Below are 24,036 nucleotides of genomic sequence, written 5' to 3'. Positions count from 1 at the left end.
CTGTATCATACAGTGCCATGAGGAGCCAGGATGGGGTACTAGGACATTACCTCTGTGCCCACAATGTGGGTGAGGTCGAGTGGCTGCTCCATGATGGACATGAAGGACTCTCCGAGGTTTGTGGAAACAAACATGTGGGCCATGGCCAGTAGACGGTCAGGTCGGAAGGCTTGAATTAGGAGCAGGCGGTGGATGGCCTGCCCGATGGGAGCTGAAACGAGGCAAAGGAGGGTGCCGACATTGGAGATGTCAGACAGAGTATCAGCCCGGCCAAGCAGGAAGCAACGAGACCCAGCTCGGACCCCAGCCTACTGGTTCTCTTGGACCCAGGGGGCATCTGTTTTTGTTCCACTGTCATGTCCAAGATCTGGTGACAAGATCTAACCACTGGGTGTGGGGTACTGATGATACTGCTCTTTCAGATACTATTCTCAGCCTAACCTTGAACTCATGACCCTTCAGCCTCTTCCTTTACAGTGCTGGATTCCAAGTGTGGGAAGATGTGTACTCACAGAGCATGGCAGGTATGGAGGTCAGAAGTCAACCTTCTGGTGTCCATGCCCATTCTTCACCTTTCGACAGGGTATCTCTACCACTGTGTGACTAGGGACAGCTGGCCTGTGAGCTTCTCTCCATTCCTGTCTGCCTACCATCTCCTCATGGGTTGCACTATTGTGTGTGTAGGTTTTGGGGATCCAAATTCAGGATTTGTCTGTCTAGGGAGGCAAGCACTTTTATCCACTAAGCACTTTCCCTAGTCCTCTTCCTCTGTTTATTTAAAAAATTTTCTTCTGAGACAGGATATCACAATGTAGCCCTGGGTAGCATTGAGGTTACACTAATTAGGCTTGAACTTTGAGATCTATATGCCCTGGCCTCCTCTGTGCTGGTATTAAAGGCATGTGCTATATCATGCTTAGCAGAAATAAATAAAACCTTTTTTGAGACAAGATCTCTTTATATGGAGTAGGGGTATATATTGGCTGCCCTGGGGAAAATTTTTATTTTGTATGTGTGTGTACGTATGTGTGGCTGCCATATGCAGCTCATTTGTGGACTGTAGTGTATGGGAATATGGAGGTCAGGACAGCTAGTGGGGTTGGCTCTCTCAGCACACGGGTCACAGGGATGGACCTCAGGTCTTTACCTAATGAACCATCTTGCTGATCCTCATCTATTGATCTTGAACCTATACCACAAATACCTGTTGGTTGCATGCCAGCCAGTGCAGTGGTGTCCTCTGGCCTGTGGGTCCTGAGATCACAAGCTGCTGCCTGCCCCTTCCTATGTGGCACGGACAGGTGCACTCACGAGTCTTTATGGCACAATTAAAGATAATCCCCATTCATCTTTGTTAGGCATCTCTTACACTCCAATAAGATGAACTGAATCCCCTTATGCCTGCTAGGTAAGCATTTTTTTTTTTTTTTTTTTTTTTTTTTGAGACAGGGTTTCTCTGTGTAGCCCTGGCTGTCCTGGACCAGGCTGGCCTCGAACCCAGAAATCCGCCTGCCTCTGCCTCCCAAGTGCTGGGATTAAAGGCGTGCACCACCACTGCCCAGTGTATTCTATTGTTGAGCTATGTCCCTAGCCTGCTCCAGCCTCAGATGGTCCTTGGTGATAACTTAAGGGGGAATCAGGAATCTGATCCTGCTCTCAGCAAACTTAGGAGCCATCTTCCTAAATGGTTTCCTAAAATGGTGATTTTTGTTGTTTTGAGGAAAGAGTCATTGTTTAGCCTAGGCTGGCCTAAACTGTCAACCTTCCTACCTCAGTTCCCCGAGTTGCTGGGATTCAGGATCTATCTACATTCCAGACTGGCTCCCTAACAAGCCTGCTTCTGAAGTACATCTCTAGGGAGTCAGAGCCTTTTTAAGTAAAGGTTTGAGTAAAGCACACCCAACTTTCTATTTAGGCCCAGAGAGAGAACAACAGGGGCCTGGCCTTGACTCACTTGTAGGTGTTTCCTCACTCCAGAGGTATGGTACGGTCTGCTCTGGTGAACTGCTATCCAGCCAAATGCCAAATTGCTGTAGAGACAATAGTGGGTTAAGTGTCACCGTGGTACAGGAATAATGTGTGGTCCTGGGCACGCAGCTTAGCGTCTTGCTCTATTAGATGACACAGGCACATGCACAGTCACACATGCAGTAAGCTGCTCACTGCAGATCTCATTCAGAACACTTGGAAGGACAATTAATTACCTCATCTGCCTGAACCTTGGCAATTAGATCTTTAAAGGCAGGCAGACAGCTCAACCTCACGACAGCTTCTGCCTGCTCCACAGTCAAGCCCTGGATTTTGGGGGTGGAGCCAGCATTCAGCACAATCTCCTTCCCCCTGAGGAAGTGCTGGAACTCTGCATCATAGGTGGGCTCCCTGCGAAGTGGGGGACAGGTCAGGCAGGTGTCTTTACACAGCAACTAAGACAACAGTTGTGATTCAAAGATAAGGAAGGCAGAATGCATGCTAGGGCAACCTGCAGAGCCACATCAATACTGAGCGCCAGCCTCACCCCATGGTGCCTTTCAGCTTGATCCTTGCCAGCAGCATGGCGAAGGTGATGTGATCCTGGTGCAGCATGCCTCGAGCCACTCGGTTAAAGGCCACCTGGGAAGCGAGAGGGGAATGTTTGTGTTCTGGAGGCCATACTTCTATACCTTGCACACCAGACACATGCATGCTCTGCTCTCTACCTGGAAGAGGTCCTTGGTTATGACGGAGAGGCGTTGCGTGTGATCGGTGGCACCCTTCAGGTTGGGGTTCTCATACAGCACGTTGTGGTAGATGTCGAGGAAGAATTGCAGAGAGTACTGATACAGGAAGTGGACCTGGAAGGAGGCCATGTGACCATCAGAGTGTGCCTCGGGCCACAGCTGGGAGGGGCTGCAGTGCCAATGGCCTCACCTGCTTCAAGGACTCCATGGTGAAGTAGATGCTGCTGCAGGCAGTGGACAGTGGCAGGTACTGCTGGGACACGGTCTCCACCTCCTGCATGACAATGTCCGTCTCCTCCACTTTTCTGGTGACCTCGGCTGCTTCCCGCTTCAGATTCTCCAGGGTTGTAATGATGGTGTCGTCATCCAGAATTCGGCCTTTTACCTCGTTCAGAGCTTGGAGCAGAGACTTTTCCAGCTGCCGTAAACGGAGCTGGAACTCCCCTGTGGTAAGATAGACTTGTGCCACTGGTGCCACTGGGGAGCAGGGTCACCCTCACCCTTTGAAGCTCAGCCTGCCGCCCAGCAGCGCTGGGAAACTGAGGACTAGAAGAGCACCTTGCAGCTTCAGGAGGTCGGAGCGCTTCTCGTCCACATCTGGCCTTTCTGCTTTAAGCACTTCATTGAGACACTGGCTCTGTAAACTGCTGCGGGTGACGGTGAAGTTCACGAAGGTCACCCGGGAGCAGAGATCTGGTGGGAACTCCACCTGTCAGAACACGAGACAGACTGGTTGGTTCTCTCAGCTCCAAACTTACCAGCACCTCTGTGATCTATGAAGGGTCTCATTGCTTACAGTTGGGTCTCGGGTAGACAGAAAGATGACAAAGGATGGTGACAGGTCTATGTCTTGGTCACCGAGGGTAATCAGAACTCTCCCTCCTGTTCGTCGAACTTCACGGTTCAGTACTGGATTCAGAACTGGATCATAGCTTTCCACATCCTATGTATCACACACACAGAAGGCAGCCATCAGTTTCCTATCTGGGCCAGTGTACCACCCATACGCCCTGGGAACTGCCTGTGATTTTACCTTTGAGGGAGCTAAAATGGAAGTTTGCCTTTTGAGAGAAATTATTGCTGGGCTGTGGCACGGATATGCCTGAGTGGCAGAGCACTTGTCTTACAGTGTGAGGCTTGGGTTCCAACCCAGCAGCAAACAAAAGCCAGTTCAGAGACACACCAACCACAGGGCTTATCGACCACTCTCAACACTCAGATCCCACCCCACTGCCCTCCCAGTTTTTTCAAGACAGGGTTTCTCTGTGTAGCCCTGGCGGTCCTGGAACTCACAGCTGTACCTGCCTCTGCCTTTCTAAAGGCGTGCATTGCCACTGCCTGGTCACTGGTTTTGAGACAGGATCTTTTTATGGCTATTCTGGAGCACTCTGTGTAGACCAAGCTGGCCTTAAACTTAAGAGATCTTCCTGCCTCTGCTCCCTGAGTGCTGGGATTGAAGGTACCACTATGCCCAGCTGGGGACTTGTATTTTTGTTTTGGTGTTTTCGAGACAGGGTTTCTCTGTGTAGCCCTGGCTGTCCTCAAACTCAGAAATCTGCCTGCCTCTGTCTCCCAAGTGCTGGGATTAAAGGCATGTGCCACCACCGCCCAGCTGGAGACTTGTATTTTTGAAACATAATCACAAAGCTTATTTTTATTTTAGTATCAAACCACATTCAAATACAAAGTTCAAATACTACTGGTGTTTGTGCTATGTAATTGACATTTACTTCACATCAACCACAAGTGTGCCTGAGGGAGTGACAAATTCAAGCACAGACACAAACCTGGACAAGAAGGGGATTGCCAAATCTCAGAGCACTCTCCAAATTCTTCCGGAAGGCATCATCTAAGAAGCTGGTCCTTGTGATCTTCCGGTCCTTATATTCATTCATGATGAATTCTGTGGCCTGTCCAGAGGGGTCAATGATCAGCGGGTACCTGAGGGTAAAGTGACATGTGATTAGGTGAACGGTCCATCAGGAAAAGCAGTCTCCTGATAAGATGGGAAGAAACCAACACTCCACAAAGCAATCTCTACACACTGCCAGACTCCTAAACAGATGTGACTTAAATCAAGTCATCTCCTGGAAAAGCTGTGATAAGCATAACTCACTAAAGATGTAAACACGAACGCTGACCTCTTAGCACTGCCCCCCCCCCAACCACTTTTCCTTCCATCTCTTCAAACAAGCCATGAGAATACTCTCTAGCTACACCTCTGGCCTAAAAGCACATACCTATTGAATCGCTTTAGCATGATGGCATTTTCTGTGCACAGGTCGTCGGCAGGTAGGGAGCTGGCTTGCCAGCGGAGGCGCTCGTCGGCATTGGAGAGGTACTCCGTCCTTGCAATGTCTGTGCGGAACTGAAAGGGGGATGCCGGTTATCTCTCCTGTGACTGTGGGCCACACAGACTGGTGTGCCCACAGGTGGACTCCTCTCTCTGAGTGCCTGTTACCTGGATGTTGGCTTGCTGTAAGTGATGAGACCAGGTGGTGAACAAGTTCTGGCGCATTTGCTGGTCAAAGTAACCAGCGTAAGCAATGAAGGCTGCTGACAGGAGGCAGTCCCCAGCAATAGTAGACATCTGGTTTTTGAAAGTTTCGCTCGTCTTTTCCCAACGTTCCCTTTCAGCAGATAAACTCTTTAGAAGTGCAGTGCTCCGGTTTACCTAAGGGAGGAAAAAAAAAAATCAAATGACATGTTTAGGACCACACTGAATACTGCAAAGGAATTCATCCACTGGGTCACTGAGATGCCATCAAGCCTGATGACCTGAGTTCCATCCCTGAGACCTATATAGTGCAAGGAGAAAACCAACTTTACAAAAGTGTCTTCTAGTTTCCACACATGTGGAATGGCACGCACATACTTGACCTCTAAATTAATGAGAAAACAAAAAAGTATCTACGTTGTGTGCAGGGCCTGGGGAGGACTAAAAGCACTCAGACTGCCCAGAGCCCTGGAGAGGTGAGGCTGTGTTACAGACACTAAACGGCATGGGTGCTGGGATCTCTTTAGAACACAAGCTAAGGGTTAACTTTCAGCCTTGAGAGATCAGTACACTCTGGGATTTTCCTGAGGAGAGGAACAGCTGGGTGTGGCCAGAAGGGAAGACAGGCTGGAGTGAGGAGGAAGTGAGCGCAAGTAAATGTACTTAGTGCAAACTCAGAACCACAACACACAGACAGACGGACAGAGACAGACAGAGACACAGGCACAGACACACAAAGTTCACAAATGATGCATGAGTCAATCAACACTGTTAATTTTGGCTTCCCCAGGGAAGCCATGAGCACTTCAGGTAACTATGGGGTGGCAGGAAGGCTTACCTTAGCTTCAACGGCTGCCAGGTCTGCCTTGATGGCCTGGGCCTCTGAGATGAGGACAGCATACTCCTCCTTGTATCGGGCAATGCTGGCTTCCAGATCCCGGATCATCTGCTCCACCTCATTGGCTTTCTGCTGGTTGTCCTTGGCATCATCTTCCAGCTTCTGCAGCTCATTCCTCAGGGGCTCCACTCGCTTTAACATGTCTGCATAATTGAGCTGGGAAGGGCAAAACCCAGGGTGCAATGCTAAGTGACAGGAGCAATTGAGGATGACACGAATGTGTGACATGCCATAACACTGCCCATTCCTTAGTGTAGCCAAGTAAAAATAAGCCAGGATGGTGGCTTGTGCTTGTGGTCCTGGCGTTTGGGAGGCTGAAGTGGCCTGGGTTATAAAGTAGACTCTCACAAATCCAATCAGGGGTAGAGGACTGGCTCAGCAGTTAAGAGCAAGGTGAGGTGTTTCCAGGCACTCCCTTCAGGGAGTTCTCCACTTCCTGTTATCTCCAGCTTCAGGAACTCTGAGACCTTCCTGGACTCCTCATGTACACATACACACAACACAGACACACACGACTGGTAAGAACAATAATGAAAACGAACCTTAAAACAAAAAATACAAACTAACTTAAGCCCAAACCCAAACCTTATGGCTAGCAAGAAGGGGAGCAGGTCATGGTGCCTGTCCCGCAAGCCTGGAGACCAAAGTTGGGTCCTTAAGAACCAGGTAAAGGTAGAACGGGCTGTGGGACGCACAGCCCATGCATCACCACCTCCCTCCCCAACATGTGACCTCGCTTCTCAGGCCACAGCCCACTCCCACCCTTGGCCTCCTCTCAGGCCACAGCCCACAGCCCACAGCCCACTCCCACTCCCACTCTTGGCCTCCTCTCAGCCCACAGCCCACTCCCACTCTCACTCCCACTCCCACTCTTGGGATACTTTTCCTTCCTGATAAGTTGCTGATGTCCAGTCCACATCTAACTTAAACACCATGGCTTTATCTTTCCCTCCTGGCAGCCACAGACACCTCACCTAATCTGTATTTTTTTCCTTTAAACTTGTAATAAAATTGCACTTCATTTGCACTTCAAGTCAGGTGGCAGCCGCACATGACTTTAATCCCAGCACTTGGGAGGGGACACATAGGGATGCCACACTGGAAAACCCGTCTTAAAAAATGGAAAAAAATGTCCTTGAACTTTGAAGACAAACAATAAGCGAAAAACCAGAAAATCACCATAGCAGCAACACTGAGCAAATGGAAACCAAATGACAGGAGCCGAGGCCCTCCCACTTGCAGCGCTGGCTTGGGACCTACCTGTGCAATTGCCCACTTCACCATAGGACCACAAGCCAGGGAGGCCCGGTTGACGATCTCATAGTTATAACTTGGGTTGGACATGTAGTTTTTCTTCATCTTCTCTCGTATGGCATCACTGAGAGAGGAAATTATGTGTAAGCATGCACAGAATAAAAATGTGTTTTCATGCAAGACATGTAAAGGGCTAGCACATATGATGCTGCTGCTGCACGTTTGGTACTTGAGGGAAGCTGACAGGGCTTGAGGAGGACAGGCATACTGGCTCTGCCCTCGTCACTCCAGCCAGCCCTGGTGCAACCGATGGAAGAGCCCTGCTCTGCTGTGGCAAGCACTCATAGCTTGGAGGGATGAAACTGTTGCTGGCAGAAGTGACATCAAACACATATGCAGAGGAGAATGCTAGCTTTCTCTCTCAGGCATTCTGAAAAGGCACCCGTGGGACGAGTGTGACCCACATTCCCTTCTGAGTGCAGCAAGCAGAGCCTCTGGAAAATGCCATCTGCCCAGAAAACAGGATGCCTCAAAGATGTGACCTGACCTTCTGACTGCTACAGCGACGGCCTCACCTGATCTCCTCGGCTGAGAAGTTGACAATGGTGGGGATGAAGTTCTCTCTCATGATGATGGAGCGGATCTGCTTCCAGTCCGTGGTGCTCTCACCCAGCAGCAGGCAAATGGACTCCAGAGCCAGCTTCACAGCGGCAGGAGGGTTGGCCATGGACCTCACCTCCACCAGGTGCTGCTTCTTGATGGACTTCACAGCTGGTCAGCAGGGAAGACAGACAGCATCCAAGTGAGGACCAATCATCGCCACCAAGGGCTCTAGCTCCACTCAGAGAGAGGCTGGAGAAGGGTCAAGTCTCCCTCAAACAGCACCCCTCACCTCACTTAGCCTAAAGGCAAGCTGTTCCTTGGAAAACACAGTGTACAGTTTCAAGAATTACATTTCCCAGTTTATGAAGCCACAGTTTTACGCTGTGTATTCTCCCTTGGTGATAGAACACTTTCTGTCTAATCAGGAACTTGTCACAATTTCCTTTCATAGAGGACTTCATAAGAGATTTTCTTCTACTCCTATATTTAATATTCCAAATAGATTTTTAAAAACTGGCTGATGGGGCCAGAGAGATAGTTCAGTGGTTAAGAGCACTGACAGCTCTTCCAGAGGTCCTGAGTTCCATTCCCAGCAACCACATGGTGGCCCACAACCATCTGATACCCTCTTCTGGTGTTTCTGAAGCAAGCAACAGTACACAAATAAATCTTAAAACAACAACAACAACAACAACAAAACCAAAACCAGACCAAAAACCTGGTTGACTGCATATTACTTTTAGCTTCAGAAGATATCATGTGGCCGGGCGGTGGTGGTACACGCCTTTAATCCCAGCACTTGGGAGGCAGAGGCAGGCGGATTTCTGAGTTCGAGGCCAGCCTGGTCTACAGTGTGAGTTCCAGGACAGCCAGGGCTACACAGAGAAACCCTGTCTTGAAAAACCAAAAAAAAAAAAAAAAAAAAAAAAAAAAGCCAATAAATAAATAAATAAATAAATAAATATATCATGTGTATATATATATGAGGCATTTAACTACTATAAATTATTTTGATGACTTAAAAGTCAATACTGGGTTGTATATTTTAAAATAAATTGTATTAGTTTAATAAAAGAGAGAATTACATTTCCAACCAACTACAGTAATTTTCTCATTCTTTTTTAATTTTTATTTTATTTTTAGTCTTTTTGAGACAAGGTCCTCCCTATGTAGCTCTAGCTGTCCTTGAACTCACAGAGATCCACCTGCCTTTGCCTCCCAAATGCTGGGATTAAAGGCTGAGCCACCACACCAGGCTATTTTCTCTTTTTTTTTTTTTTTTTTTTTTTTTGGTTTTTCGAGACAGGGTTTCTCTGTATAGCCCTGGCTGTCCTGGAGCTCACCCTGTAGTTCGAGGCTGGCCTCGAACTCAGAAATCCACCTGCCTCTGCCTCCCAAGTGCTGGGATTAAAGGCGTGCGCCACCACGCCCGGCTTTATTTTCTCTTTTTAACATATATAGGAGAGGGAAACTTTTCAGAGAAGATGACTTGCTCTCCTAGAAGATAAAACCTCCATTTTTGCTTTCTGAGGCAGATAGCAACCCCAAGCCACAGACAGGCTGGGGCCTGCGCAAGCCTCACTAATTTGCTACAATCTACAGCTGTTCTAAACAGAAGCCAATACCTTTAAAAACTGAAATGCAGTCTTTTATACTCAAGTTTGTAGTAAAATACTTTTAATTACTCAACAGAAAATGTATCCTGCACACCCATCTGCATGGAAACCCCAAACCACCATGGGCTATGCTATAGCACTCTGCAGCCTTTAGTCAGAGGAAGAATGACCAGTGACCATCAGGTTAGTCACCACTGGCCATGGTCAGTACCCTCAAATCTCTGAGACAGTGACACTTCCTGAAGACTGCAAGTGGGGAAGGACCAAACAAAGTGCTGAGAATGTACGGTCTAAGACTATAACTCCAGCAGCTGGGAAGCTGGGGAAGAAGGACCCCAAGTTCAAGGCCAGCCTGGAAGGCAGTGACCCAGGGGAAAAAAAAAACCCATTACCACCAACAAAAAGCCCTACAACACAAAGCAGCAGCATTAACATTTTTTCCCAGTGCTAAGGATGAAACCCAGGGCCTCTAGCCAGCTAGGTAAATGAGTCCCCTAAACATCATGGCCCAGTTTTATTTTGTTTAAAAATTTTTTTATTTATAGACAAGGTCTTATTACTGTAGACTAGGCTGGCCTCAAACTCAGAGAACTGGCTGCCCGTGTCATTTGAGCGCTGGGATTAAAGGTATTCAGCAGTGTGTATTTTCCCTGCAAGTATGTATGTGTACCATGTGCTTGCAGTGCCTGAGGTGTCCAGAAGAGAAGAACCACTGCAACAAGAGTAACAGGTAGTTAAGAACTGCCAAGTGGGTGCTAGGAATTGAACCTGGGTCCTCGGCAAAAGTAGCCAGAGCTCTTCGCTGCTCAGCCATCTTTCCAGCCCCCATTTTTTACTTTTTTTTTTTTTTTTGAGAATGGGTCTTATTATTTTCCTGCCTTGGCATGAGGCTCATCAAGACATATTTTTGCTAGTGTTCTCTCAAGAGGAGGGTTTTATTACAGTGAATCAGATAGTGTCAAGTGAGCTCTAAGAGGAGGAGACAGGCTGAAGTACTTAAGAAAGGTTCAGATATTTGCTTTCAACACTTCCAGAAATGCACACCACAGGGCCTCACAGGAAGCCCCAGCACAATCCTGCCACATACACAGTGTCTTCAGTGACGCCAAGCCCAAGCTGACAGCAGTCACATACCATTCTGGGCCTCGATGACAGCGGGCTCCACTTTATCGAGATCCTCCTTGACACTCATCTGCTTGTCTGCGATCACTTCCTGCTGTTTGTGCAGCTGCTCCTGAATTTCTTGGCTCATGACCTACAAAGCATGGCTTAGGTTTTTATGGTGAAAGCGTTGCTGAGCTGGCTAAGCGAACCTTGAACAGTTCTTTGCATCTGCCAACACACACACCTGCTAACCCATTAAACTTTAGCTTTAAACCAAGCCGCCTACTGGCATTAGAGACTGTACATGCCAGCCCACAGGTTATAGTTCCTGGGGAGACAGGGACACACCTTTTTCTTCTCAGCCTCTTGCTGGTCTTTCACCATTTTCTTCAGCTTGTCATTGGCCGCTGCATTCTTGACCTCCAGCTCTTGGCTCTTGATCCTCAGGTCACGGCGCAGCTCCTCCACCTAAGGAACAAAACCACACACAGACATGCAGCAAGTCCTCTGTGGGCCCCATGGGGCGGGGCTGCTGCTCCTGCTCTACCTGGTCCACAGTCTCTTTGATTTTTCGGAGCCCAACATTCAAGTGCATCTGCTGCTCCTCCAATTCGCTGCGCTTCTCATTGAAGAGGTTGGCGTAGTGGTTGATGAAGTCCAGGTAGTGCCGAGGCGTGATGGCCATCGTTCTGCCGCCTCGCTTCGCCAGGCGCGCATTAGCCTTTTAGAGGACAAAGTTCAACTCTTAACCCAAGCCAACTCTCTTGCTAGACTACAGTGACATGGGGGAGTGGGCCTAGTCCTCACGATTCACAACACTCAAGCCAGCTTTAGCTCCTAAGATATAAGTCCTTAAATCCCAACGAGTGGCAGCCCATCCTGGTTTTATTTGTTTATTTGAGATAGGGTTTCCTGTAGCCCTACCTCACTGTAGGGCTGACCTCTAACTATGTAGCCAGGGCTGAACTTGAACTCCTCCTGGTCCTCTTACTCCATCTCCCAAGAACTGGGATTTACAGGTGTGGACCACCACACTTGTCTTCATGTTTTACATGAAAAACGCCACGAACAATTGATTTACTATATGGTCAATATTGGCCACATTTGTTTTCTGTTTGTTTGAGATAGGGTCTTACTGTAACACAGGATGGAATGAATACACATTCTCCTGTTTGTTTTTTGTTGTTGTTGTTTGCTTGTTCTGATTTGAATGTGTGAATGAATGGGTGTTTTGCCTACATGTGTGTTTGTCCATCATGTTCATTGCCAGGTACCCAAGGAGGCCAGAAGTGGGTGCTGGATCTCCTGTCTGGAGTTACAGAGTTTGTGAGCTGCTGTATGGGTGCTGGATCTAGAACCCATGTCCTCTGGAAGAACAGCTAGTGCTCTTAAACACCAAGCCATCTTGAGTCCTAACCCTGTTTAGTGTCTCAAGTGAGTGTTGGGACTGTAAGCATGTTCACCAAAGGTAGAGCCTAAACTCCGTTTGCTCATTTTCAGCGGACACAAAAATGAAGAACATGTTTTTACCCGAGTTAGGGTTTCTCTGTGTAGCCCTGGTTATCTTGGAGCTTGCTCTGTGGACTGGAACTTGAACTCAGATCTACTTGCCTCTGCCTCCCAAGTGCTGAGATTAAAGGCATGAGCCACATGCTCAGCTTTAAGAACATGTTTTATATGACAGACAGCTTTGGCTACTGGTTGGAAGGGAGCTATCAGAAACAAGGCAACTGGGCTGTGGGAATGGTAGGCGACAGGCTACAGCTCTGAGTGGGTTTCACAAAGCTTTATCAACAGACTGGAGACAAGCTCCTAAAATGAGGGCTGGCCACTAAGGTCAGAAGGCACAGCCTGCCACTACACTTCTGAAGTGCAGGGTGAAGATCCACTGCAAACAGCCGCTCCTGTTTCTCCATGGGATACGGGGACTCTGTACTACAGCAACAGTGCTGATGTCCAGAGCCTGCAGAGCTTTTGCCCACATAGGCATTCATTTAATTTTATTATTGTGTGCACATAGCATCTATGTGTGGGCTTGTATGCTATGGCTTGTGTGAGAAGGCCAGAGGATGACTGACAGGAGCCAGGTCCTCTCCTGCCACCTTTACCCACTGAGCCATCTCACTGGTTCCCATCTGACCAGTTAAGGAGACAGAATGCCTCCTGCTCTAGAGGGAACAAGCCTGGGCAGAGAAGGTAATGTGAAGGGAAGAAGACTGCTGACAAGAATGGGTGTCAAGAAGAGGTGTGGAAGAGTATCTGCTTTGCCGTGATGGTACAGGGTCAGATGGGAAGCTCCCCAAGGCCTAATCTTAAGAACACTCAGCACTGCTCTCTGTGATGCTCCCTAAATTTCACATACCTGGTGAAGAGTCTGATGAACAAACACACAGCTGTTCACAATGGCTTCCCGGTGTGTTGGGGGCTGTGGCAGTTTATCATACACAACTGGCATGTAGTCAGGCACTATATAGTTTGGCTTCTCCAGGTCCATTTTACTGGTGAATTCTTTGCCGACTTGATACAGTGCTTCAGTGGACCAGTCACCAAACCAGTTCAGCACACACCTGAGAAAGATGCCCACACCTCAGAAAAATGACCCTCACAGAGGGTAACCCTTGACTGCAAGTCCAGCCTCAGAGCTGGAGCCAGCACAGGGCAGCCTTACCTGTTGAAAAGGGCTGGCGAGGTGGCCGCCCTGTCCTTGAGCCCCTCCGAGGATGGGTTCATGGTGAAGACTACGTGCAGGTTGCGGATCACCTGGCTGGTGAACCACTTGTAGAGCTCCTCATGCGAGTCCAGCATGAGACCTTCCTTCTGGGCCCCCTCTTTGCACTGAGTCATCAGTGTGGCATACTCATCCCCTTCAAAGAGCCCAGGAACCTGAGGATGGAACAGCCTCACTGTGGCTTCCTCACTCAGGATGAGGGGCCATGAGACACGTTACAATGCATGCAAGCTCCCTTACCTCACCGTTAGCCAGAAGGGTATTCATTCGTTCTAGGAATCCAGAATCTAAGACATTGGATTCATCCATTATGAATGCAATCTTTTCATTTTTACAGCCAGAACGTCTCAGCACTGTCCTAAGATCTTCATCAAAGTCTTCCCCAGTGTACTTCCTGTGGACCTACAGAACCAGCCACTAGTTACAGCTTTTCTCATTCAACAGCTGCATGCAGAATCAAGACCCCCATCTCTGGGACTAAGAAGCCACCTAACAGACCCACCTTAATCTGGTATACACTCAAGCCATTCATCCAGGCGACAAAGCGGGACAGGGTGGTTTTTCCAGCTCCACTAACACCAATCAGAAGCAAATGACCTTGAGGCTGTCGGAATATCCTGAAACATTAGAGGTGTACATTTTTAGGCCTGTAGGCCTCACTTCCCATTTGCACTCATGTGCATGACTTTTCTAGGACAGTGTTTACAACCTTCTTACCAAGTCTTTTTTTTTTTTTTAAAGATTTATTTTTATTTATTTTATGTGTATGAGTACACTGTAGCTGTACAGATGGTCGTGAGCCATCATGTGTGTGGCTGCTGGGAATTGAGCTCAGGACCTCTGCTGGGCCCACTCGCTCCGGCCCGCTTGCTCGCTCCAGCTCCACTCACTCAGGGGTAATTCACTGTAGCTATCTTCAGATGCACCAGAAGAGGGCATCAGATCTCATTATGGGCGGTTGTGAGCCACCATGTGGTTGCTGGGATCTGAACTCAGGACCTTTGGAAGAGCAGTCAGTGCTCTTACCCGCTGAGCCATCTCACCAGCCCATTTCCACCAAGTCTTAACTTGAATTTGTGTATCAAAGCATTTGGTGAGCAGTTGCTGCATGCCATAACTAGCAGACACAACCCTGCCCTCTAGATCCCAATGACAGGAGAGAGATGACCAGTTAGTTCTAGCTGGAGGTTGAGGGATGCTAACTGGTGGCAAGCCTACAGAGGTAGGGGAGGAAAAGGTTCTTGGACTCCAAGTTCAGGACAGTAAGGTTGGACTGAGAGATGAGGGAAGGTGCTCCGCAGCAAGGATGAGGTGGAGGTGAGGTGGAGAAGACAGCACAAGGTCACTGTAAGTGTGCACACGCCCAAGAAAACTCATCATAACAAAAGTCTACCTGTCGATCCTGAGCACGTGGTCTAGTACTTCATTGAACAAGACCAAGGGAACATCAAGTTCTTCTTCATAGAAGACCTTCAGCCTAGCCTTGACATAGTCCCTTAGCTCTTCTTGGTCAACTGGGATATAATCCTATTTGGAGGAAAAAAGGCAGCACACACATTAGCACTGAGCTGTTAGACAGGTGACTCTCCACACTGAGGAACTGCTGCAAAGGCACAGCAAGAGGACAGTAGTTAGACATTTCAGAATATCCATGCTCAGATCCTTCTGCAGACCTCTCTGTAGAAAGCACACACCAAGCTGGATGGTGGTGGTACACGCCCTTGATTCCGCTGGGAGGCTGAAGCAGGTGGATCTCTGTGAGTTCAAAATCAGCCTGATCTACGGAGGGAGTTCTAGGACAGCCAGGGCTGCCCAGACAAGCCCCATCTTGAGAAAAAAGAAAAAAGAAAAAAAGGACACACCACTCTGGTCAGCTCATCCAAACCCAGACTCAGTGTGCTCCCATCAAAAGCTCAAAGATGGCCGATGGTGCTTTTGGGGAAAGCTGAGAAGCCAATTCAAACAGTAAGTATTCATGAAAAAGAACCAGGAGTTTGAGCCTGTACTCCTATAATCAGGACGAAACCAGAGGACAGTCAGCAGAGGTTGACAGAGCTGGAAGGCACATCCGTGAACACAGGGGAGCCTAGCAGGACAGTGGCACTGCAACATAGTGTGTGTGCACACACAGGACGCGTGTGCAGATGGCCCACAGCTCACGCCATGCCTATACCTAGTTAGAGGTAGTTAAACTGGTAAGAAGGCTTGTTCTTCAGAGACCTTGAAAATCAGTGTTCTTAACCTGTGGGTCTTAACCCCACCTTTGGGGGGCATCAAACGACCTTTTCAGAGAGGTCACCTAAGGTCATCCTGCATATCAGATATTTACGCTGATTCATAATAATAGCAAAATTACAGTTATGAGTTAGCAATGACAATAATTTTATGGTTAGGGACCACTAAACACAGGAACTATATTTAAGAGTTGCAGGTTAGGAAGGTTGAGAGCCACTGCTGTAAAGAGTAGGAAGAAAGTAACACTGGGGTTCCCTGAAAACGGTAAAGATGGGCTACTTTGTGTCTGGAGTCTGCAGAGACCCATTCTGCTGCCTCTGCTGCAGTCAGCCGCTTTACTCAGTTAGGCTTTCTTTTGGGGATGCGGACTCATACACTGCCCTGGACTCAGGTGATCACCTTGCCTTTGCCTAAGTATAGAGCACAGACGTGTGTTTAGGACTTCTGTTTTTGGGTATGGAACTCAGGGTGGAATGCGTTAGGCAAGCGCTCTACCCCTGAGCTACAAGCTCAGTCCAGCTTATGCCTCTCTTCAAACCTAATGCACAGCTCACCTGTCAGACAGGCTGAGATGCCTTGTCCTCTCTGCTATTAGATTGTGGCCTTCCACACAAGTTTGGACTCACCTGATGTCAGTGGTCATCTGTGCATAAAATATGCATCAACACTAACTGGGAAGCACACTCCTTTTTTTATAGGAGAGGGACAACCCACAGCTAAGTGCATATGTCAGCAAGAAGCTTTCATACAGATCACTCACAACCACCGATTTTTAGTGTTCTGGGGAATGAAGCCCAGGATGCTCAGGAGACCACTGCTCCTGCTGTGGATCATCACATAGAAGAATGCAGTGAGAGTCTGAGCCAGCGAGGTGTCTGCAGGGGCTTAGTGCCTCTGCTGAAAGCACAGCCCTAGACGCAGACAGGAGCATAGCTACAGACTAGAGGAAAACTCCAAGCACGAGGGCAGGAGAGTCTCGAGCACGGCGCCTGTTACCTTGGACAGCCAGTTGCTGTAGAGGATGGGCCGGCTCATGGCCTTCTCCTTGTCTATGTTAGGGAAGTGCTTCAAAGCAACCATGTCAATGTTTTCGTCAGTCCAGCGCCGCTCCTCATCCTCCACAAGCCTGTTGTAAGGAGAGCAGTGCAAGCGTCAGAGTCCCTGAGGCCTGGGGAGAGCAGCAATATGGCAGGGATGGGAACTGAGGCTTAAGCTGTCTGACATCTTGATGCTAAACACAGGACTCTGGCACCTGACATCACACATGACTGGTTTTTTTTTTAAAAGAATCATTTATTTATTTTATGTATATGAGCACACTAGCATCGGATCCCATTACAGATGGTTGTGAGCCACCATGTGGTTGCTGGGAATTGAACTCAGGACCTCTGAAAGAACAGCCAGTACTCTTAACTCAGCCATCTCTCTAGCCCTCACACATGACTGATTTAAGGAACAAAATGATAAATTTGGCTCCATTTTACAACCTCTACTATGTTGCCCAGGCTCACCTTAAACTACCAGACTCAACTGATTCCCACAGCCTGCTGTGTGGCTCAAACGTCAAGCTATAAACTATCAAGCCCAGCTCGAATCTGTTTTTCATACTTGCTAAGAATAAGAACAACGTTCCACCTACATACAAGAGTATGTGCTGTGACAAGAGCAACTGTCCAGAGTATGGGCGATGCTTTGTGTAGCAGATATGGAGCTTGCTATGCACACTTGTGTGTGTGCATGTACACCTGGAGGGTCTTTGTATTTACATATGAATGTGTGCATATAGAGGGTCTGTGTGTGTTTATGTGCAAACACATTTCTAGGCAGCCTCAGTCTATAGCCAGTTTTGCCTTGAATTCAAAATCTTGCCCCATTTTTCCAAGTGCTAGTATTTTATAGGATCATGCTAGACTTCCAAAACAGGATTTATATGCACAATTACTTCTGGTTTTAGTCTAAAGTTTTCTCTGTGGTTCCCTATGATAATGACAACTTTGCTGTCAGCAACAGAGAAGACAGCTCACATCAAGACAGCGGCCCCTTCCAAATAGCAGCTGATGAAAATGCTGGCTGCGGGCTGGCAAGATGGCTTAGCTGATAAGAGCACTGACTGCTCTTCCGAAGGTCCGGAGTTCGGATCCCAGGAACCACATGGTGGCTCACAACCATCCATAATGAGATCTGACGCCTTCTTCTGGTACGCCAGAGCAAGTGGGGCTGGAGCGAGCAGAGGTCCTGAGTTCAATTCCCAGCAGCCACATGATGGCTCACGGCCATGTGTACTGCTACAGTGTACTCATAAAGTAAATAAATGCTGGTTGCACATGTGTTCCCCTCACTGTGTCTATTTTCATGGCTCCCTGGTTTTTTTAAAGACAGAGTCTCCTGCAGCCAGGCTGGTTTCCAACTCATTGTACTGCCTAGGATGGAGGACAGGCCTGTGCCGGCTCTGCGAGACTCACTCTCAGCTTCCCAGCTTCCCTCAGGCCCCACTTAGAACAGCTTCCTGAAACTCAACTTAGCAGAAATAATGACAAGGCCCTCTGCCTGAGGACTGTACTCAAAGTCTCTTGTATACACAGATAAAAATGTGGCAAGTAAGCTGAACGTGGCAGCACATGATTTTAATCTGAACACTCAGGAGGCAGAGGCAGGAGAATCTCTGTGAATTCAAGACCAGCCTGGTCTACATATTGAGTTTCCTACATACTGGGACCTTGTCCCCAAACAAACAAAAAAGTACTGCTGTTGAGAGAGCTAATCTCATAAACATAGAAATCAGTCTAAAATAAAACTAAGGATTTTTATACTAAAATACTTCAGATTAAAAACATGAAAAAAAAAAAAAGGGACAGGCCAGGGTGAAGAGGGAAAGTAAGTTTATTATAAAAAATGGAAACTGAGCTGGAGAGATGGCTCAGAGGTTAAGAGCACTGACTGATCTTCCAGAGGTCCTGAATTCAATTCCCAGCAACCACATGGTGGCTCACAACCACCTATAATGAGATCTGATGACCTCTTCTGGTGTGTCTGAAGACAACGACTGTGTACTCAAATAAAATAAATAAATCTTAAAAAAAGAAAAGAAAAAATAAAATGGAAACTACACTGAATTATAAAGATAGTATTTTTTTAAAAGTTCAGATAACAAAAGTCTGAGTAATTTCCAGACACCCTGAAAGACAAGAGAAGTAACACACTGCTTGTGAGACTCCAGCTAGAGGATGGCCTGCCACACAGCACTCAGCCCCACCAGGCCTTCCCTTGGCACTGGCCACTTACAGTGTAACAGCAAAAGCCCTGGCGCCAGCAGAGCAAATCAGCTCAGAGGACAGGCTGAGACACAGAGGGATGGGAAGGAGCAGTGCCCCATGGACTACTGGGAGTTCATCCTGCCAGTGGGCCATGCTGGGTAAAGCCCCCACAGCACCTGTGGGTGTGTGTGGGTGCTGGTGTGGGTTTAAAAAGGTGCAAGAAAAGCCTTGTCCAATCACACAGCAGCAGCAAACACTGAGAAATCCCGTGAAAACCAGAACTTGAGATGGCTGCAAGCCACATCAAAACAAGCCAGCCACCTCCACTCTGTCCACTGGCCTGACTCCTGCATGGGTGGGCCAGCCTCGCATGGATGCTGACAGGACCCCAGAATGCAATCAGAGAATCCCTGGCTTTCCTTACCTGTCTTGGAAGAGACGGAGGGCCTCATGTGCCCAAATTCGAATGAGACCTTCAACAGGCAATGTCTCCAGGGGTCTCAGTGCTTCAAAGATTCCTCTTACCCACCGAGTCATCTCACGGGGCGAGTAGATATAGTGTGGCTGTGTGTCCTGAGTAAATCTCTCCTGGAGGAAAAGTGGAAGCTTATGTAAATGTCTGATAAAGTGAAAAGAGGCCAAAAGGTAAAATGCTATAAACATTCCTGTAGTAAAGAGACCTAAAGTATTCGGGAATGAAGTAAGAAGTGTGAGGGTTGAAACTCTAGGCTGCATTTGTTAGAGCCCTTGTCCAGGATGTTAGAGGCCCTGGGTTCTGTCCCAGAGATAGATAAAATGAATAAACTCCCATAAAGATCAGAGGACAAAGACAGCCTTCCTCTCCAACAAACCCAACAAAGTATGATGCCACAAAGTGAAATTACATCCAACCTTCTCACTTTTCATTGAAACAAACATCTAAGGTTAGGTGTGGTGCACCCTTTTAGTCCCAGTCTGTGGGAGGCAGAGTTCAGTGTCACCCTTTGCTAAGTAATGAGTTCCAAGTCAGCCTGGGATCCATGAGATACATGGTGGCATGGTGGTGCACACCTTTAATCCCAGGCAGATCTGAGTTAGAGGCCAGCCTGCTCTATAGAGTGAGATCCAGGAGAGCCAAGGTTACACAGTGAAACCCTGTCTTGAAAAACAAAACATAAAAGAAAAAAAAAAAACAAAAAAAGCCAGGCATACACAATTTAATTGCAACACTCAGAAGGCATTAACTTGTGTGTGTACATACTGGAGTAGAGATCTATCAGAGGGCAACTGGAACAAGTTGGTTCTCTCCTTTGACATGTAGGTTTCTGGGGTCATCAGGCTTGGTGGCAAACACCAGCTGAGTCATTTCATTACCACCCCTAATGTGATCTTTAAATGTCCAAAGAAGATCAAATGATGGGCCTGTACTCCTCCTGCCTCAACTTCCTAGGCAGCTGAGATGAAAAGCCTGTGCCCTGAGACCTATTGGATCCCAGTCGCTCAGCAAGTTCCCCTTTCCTGCAAAGCAAAGTAGTTCTGGAGAGCAGAGCCATCACATACCTGTGACATGGTATAGAACTCCACCATGGCGGCAGTGAGGGGTTCTGCGTAGGTGCGGAGCGAGGGAATGAGCCTCAGCATGGCGCGGTTGAAGGTGCCATAGATTTGCGTCAGGGAGGCTGGTCCTGGGTAATCCACATATACAACAGGTACATGGCGCAAGAACCTGCATGGGGACAACAGAGCTTAGCACCTCCCCATGGACTCAGCCACCATCACCCCAAATCCACCCAACAGGACTATGTCAAAGCTAACCCCGACACATGCTGGGGTGGGTTCCGATCTAAGCACAGGAAATACACAACATTGGAATAACCAAGCAAAGAATTCAGGCTTATTCTAGACCCACTCTGGCCTTGTAGATGTGTGTAACTAGTTCATTATTCCCATCAAGTCAATGTCCCCTTTCCTGATCCTTTTTCCCTTTCTTTTCCTTGTTATTTTTTGGGGTATTGTAGGGACTGAACCCAGCACCCCCCTGCTGCGCACCAGGCACTGCAGCACCGCCTCTGGCTTAACACTTTGCCTTTTCTAACATTTGGAGATGGTTTCATTCTGTGCTCAAATGGCCTAGCCTCTAAAATCTGGTTTATAGCAATTACCAACTTGCCCAACTGTTAACAATTTTATTTATTTATTTATTTATTTGTTTGTTTGTTTTTTTCGAGACAGGGTTTCTCTGAGTAGCCCTGGCTGTCCTGGAACTCACTCTGTAGACCAGGCTGGCCTCGAACTCAGAAATCCACCTGCCTCTGCCTCCCAAGTGCTGAGATTAAAGGCATGCGCCACCATGGCTGATTTTATTTTTAACCTATCTTCTTGGTTACAGAACAGGACAATTAGCCTAGGAGGAATCATTTCATATGCAATGTTTCAATTACTTAGTGGAGGCACACATACATGAACGTATGCGTGTCATCCCCTTCACGCCCCCCCTCCCCCCATTGCACTATGCTTGCGGAAGTTAGAGGACAACTTGCATGTGTTGGCTCTCTCTCTACTCTGAGTCCCGGGGACTGAACTCAGGTTGTCAGGTTTGGCAGGGACCTCCTTTACTCACCAACACACCTGGCCAGTCATCTTTCATATTTTTATTACCATTGTAGTTCAATGAGATTGCTGCTGTGCTGCGCTCACAGCAGTCCTAGACACTGTGTGTGTGCATGTGTCTGCTTACCTGTGTGAGAGGGGCTTTCTCCCAGGGTCAGTGGGTGGATTGCAAGCCCCAACAAACTGGATTCTCTCTAGCTTCACCCACGTTTGGTCTGAGGTACGATAGAAGCCTCCATGTTCCACCATCTGAAGGAAAAGATTGTGTGACAGTTAAGCAAGATGTGGATGACCCATGCGGTGGGGAGAAGAGACCCTAGCACACACACCTGTCTGATGAAGGAGATGACTCTCTGTGTACCGTACTTGTCCATATCTGGCAAGTTGATTTCATCACAGAACAAGACCAGCCACTTTCCAAGCTGAACAGGAGCCAAGACAACACCATTAGGTGTCCGCCTGTATTCGCAGTAGTGGTCAAACGTCTTCAACAACAGCTCTGGTGTAGTGGCACTTGAGAAGTTTAGGCCCACAACCTTTGGTAAGTAAACACAAAATGAGCTTCAATGTTCAAATTCACATTTCACCCCAAAGGCTCTTGTTTATACTATCTCCTGGTCTTACCTCCATGTCAGGCAAGGCCCGGAGGGCGCTGAAGAGTGTCATGGTCTTGCCAGACCCAGGAGGGCCACATAAGACCAGAGGTTTGTGTTCAGCCAGCCAAGTGTACAACAGAGCTTCATGGCGGACTGTATCTAGGGTTGGCACGACGACATCTGGGGCTGCTACCTTGTGTGTCTCCACTTCAATCTGAGGCACTTTGGCCTGCCATGGCGACCACTCTCCACTGATGGACACCTACATACAAGATGGGGGTAAGTCACTCTGTGGCTATTTTGCCTCCTCTCTTTCAGGACTACCTAGTTTAAACAGTTTAAATGTCAAAAATACAGACAGGACAAGCTCATCCACACTTCCTGCTGTCGTGTAAAACCAGACACTACACGAGAACACCAAGTTCAGGACAGGCTGTTGCTCTGGGACAAATCATGCTGTGCCACACCATGTTTACCTCATAGTCAATGATGGGGATGTTGGGTGCAGTGGGCAGTGGCACAGTGGTGATCCTCCTGATGTACTCGCCCAGCTCTGCTCTCATTTTCAGCCGGCTGTCTCCAGATAGGGACCAGAGGATGGCGTAAACCAGGTAGCGCTATGAAAAAGTTAAATTGAATTTTTATGAAATTTGAACCAAATGAAAGACAGTGGTGGCAGGGTTAGGTCTGAAGCCTCCCTGGACAGTGGATACCCTCTGTGCAACTCTCTTAGCCTCTGCCTCCCCGTGAAAGCCTGACCGTTACACAAAACCAACATACTCAAAGTGACACAATGTTGGAGCTTCTCAGGCCCCAAGCTGCCAGGACCAGCCCTGACCTGTATGTAGCGTTCTAGCTGCTCAATCTGCATGGGGAAATCCGGATGGTTGGCATTGTACTGTGCCACGTTACGGCAGGCCTGGTGCAGCATGGAGAAGAGTGAGCCCAGGCAGCGCAGGCGTGTCAGGTCCATGATGTGCTCCAGCTTGAAGGCGTGCTCCAGAGCCTTGATGACCAGGCCGTTGGACGTGAAGTATGGCTGCATGATCGTCGCTGCATCTCTCTGAATCTGAAAGAAAGAACAGAAACATACAACATGGGGATGGAGAGATGGCTCAGTGGTCAAGAGCACAAACCACTCTTCCAGAGGTCCACATGGTGGCTCACAACCATCTGAAATGAGATATGATGCTCTCTTTGGGTGTGTCTGAAGATAGCTACAGTGTACTTTCATATACACTGAAATGAAAAAGTAAATCTTTAAAAAAAAAACAAAAAACTGTACAACAGCCATTTCAAAAATACCAGAGGCAGACAGCACTGGCAAGGCTGAGAGGCAGGAGCACTGTGAATTCTAGGCTAGCCTGAGCTACATACATAGTAAGACCTTTCTTAAAAAAAAATGGTGAGGGGGTTTCCATCTATTCCAACCTACGTTTGTTCAGAGGGTCATGTGATCCAATATAAATAAATTTCGGATCACACTATAACAGCCAAGCCTCATTCCTCATTTCTTCACCCTAGTGGTTCCTCAGGGACCACATTTCACATAACATAGACAAGGGCAGTCATTCAGGAATCACAAAGGAAAATGAAGTAAATGAAAACCCACTTTACATTTTTTTTTTTTTTTTTGGTTTTTCAAGACAGGGTTTCTCTGTGTAGCCCTGGCTGTCCTGGAACTCACTCTGTAGACCAGGCTGGCCTTGAACTCAGGAATCCTCCTGCCTCTGCCTCCCAAGTGCTGGGATTAAAGGCATTCGCTACCACTGCCCGGCTTTACATTTTAAAATTATCATTATGGTGTGTGTGTGTGAGTGTAAGTGAGAGAGAGAAAGGGAGAGAGAGAGAAAGGGAGGGAGAGAGAGAGAGTGTGTGAGTGTGTGTGTGTGTGTGTGTGAGAGAGAGAGAGAGAGAGAGAGAGAGAGAGAGAGACTGTATGTGC

General features: G+C 47.9%; 1 protein-coding gene across 1 annotated transcript in view; it reads right to left on the bottom strand.

Moving 5' to 3' along the window:
• Dync1h1 (dynein cytoplasmic 1 heavy chain 1) overlaps positions 1 to 24,036 on the bottom strand; it is a 69,754-nt gene that overhangs the window by 5,685 nt on the left and 40,033 nt on the right. Inside the window, exons 36-65 of the mRNA XM_031357409.1 lie at positions 22,930 to 23,160; positions 22,568 to 22,708; positions 22,120 to 22,353; positions 21,825 to 22,031; positions 21,623 to 21,744; positions 20,446 to 20,611; positions 19,331 to 19,494; positions 16,649 to 16,778; positions 14,811 to 14,944; positions 13,920 to 14,034; positions 13,658 to 13,819; positions 13,358 to 13,572; positions 13,052 to 13,256; positions 11,237 to 11,410; positions 11,038 to 11,157; positions 10,720 to 10,840; positions 7,942 to 8,137; positions 7,373 to 7,490; positions 6,053 to 6,268; positions 5,179 to 5,391; positions 4,958 to 5,085; positions 4,505 to 4,658; positions 3,514 to 3,660; positions 3,276 to 3,426; positions 2,908 to 3,161; positions 2,697 to 2,831; positions 2,516 to 2,610; positions 2,205 to 2,379; positions 1,955 to 2,030; positions 51 to 211 (exon numbers count right to left, since the gene is read on the bottom strand). Of these exons, the coding sequence (XP_031213269.1) occupies positions 51 to 211; positions 1,955 to 2,030; positions 2,205 to 2,379; positions 2,516 to 2,610; positions 2,697 to 2,831; positions 2,908 to 3,161; positions 3,276 to 3,426; positions 3,514 to 3,660; positions 4,505 to 4,658; positions 4,958 to 5,085; positions 5,179 to 5,391; positions 6,053 to 6,268; positions 7,373 to 7,490; positions 7,942 to 8,137; positions 10,720 to 10,840; positions 11,038 to 11,157; positions 11,237 to 11,410; positions 13,052 to 13,256; positions 13,358 to 13,572; positions 13,658 to 13,819; positions 13,920 to 14,034; positions 14,811 to 14,944; positions 16,649 to 16,778; positions 19,331 to 19,494; positions 20,446 to 20,611; positions 21,623 to 21,744; positions 21,825 to 22,031; positions 22,120 to 22,353; positions 22,568 to 22,708; positions 22,930 to 23,160 (4,860 nt within the window). The remainder of the gene's footprint in view (positions 1 to 50; positions 212 to 1,954; positions 2,031 to 2,204; positions 2,380 to 2,515; positions 2,611 to 2,696; positions 2,832 to 2,907; positions 3,162 to 3,275; positions 3,427 to 3,513; positions 3,661 to 4,504; positions 4,659 to 4,957; positions 5,086 to 5,178; positions 5,392 to 6,052; positions 6,269 to 7,372; positions 7,491 to 7,941; positions 8,138 to 10,719; positions 10,841 to 11,037; positions 11,158 to 11,236; positions 11,411 to 13,051; positions 13,257 to 13,357; positions 13,573 to 13,657; positions 13,820 to 13,919; positions 14,035 to 14,810; positions 14,945 to 16,648; positions 16,779 to 19,330; positions 19,495 to 20,445; positions 20,612 to 21,622; positions 21,745 to 21,824; positions 22,032 to 22,119; positions 22,354 to 22,567; positions 22,709 to 22,929; positions 23,161 to 24,036) is intronic.

The sequence above is a fragment of the Mastomys coucha genome, unplaced genomic scaffold (assembly GCF_008632895.1).
Source record: "Mastomys coucha isolate ucsf_1 unplaced genomic scaffold, UCSF_Mcou_1 pScaffold6, whole genome shotgun sequence".
NCBI lineage: Eukaryota > Metazoa > Chordata > Mammalia > Rodentia > Muridae > Mastomys > Mastomys coucha.
Note: the sequence above shows the minus strand (reverse complement) of the source record. Positions and strands in the feature narration are given on the sequence as shown.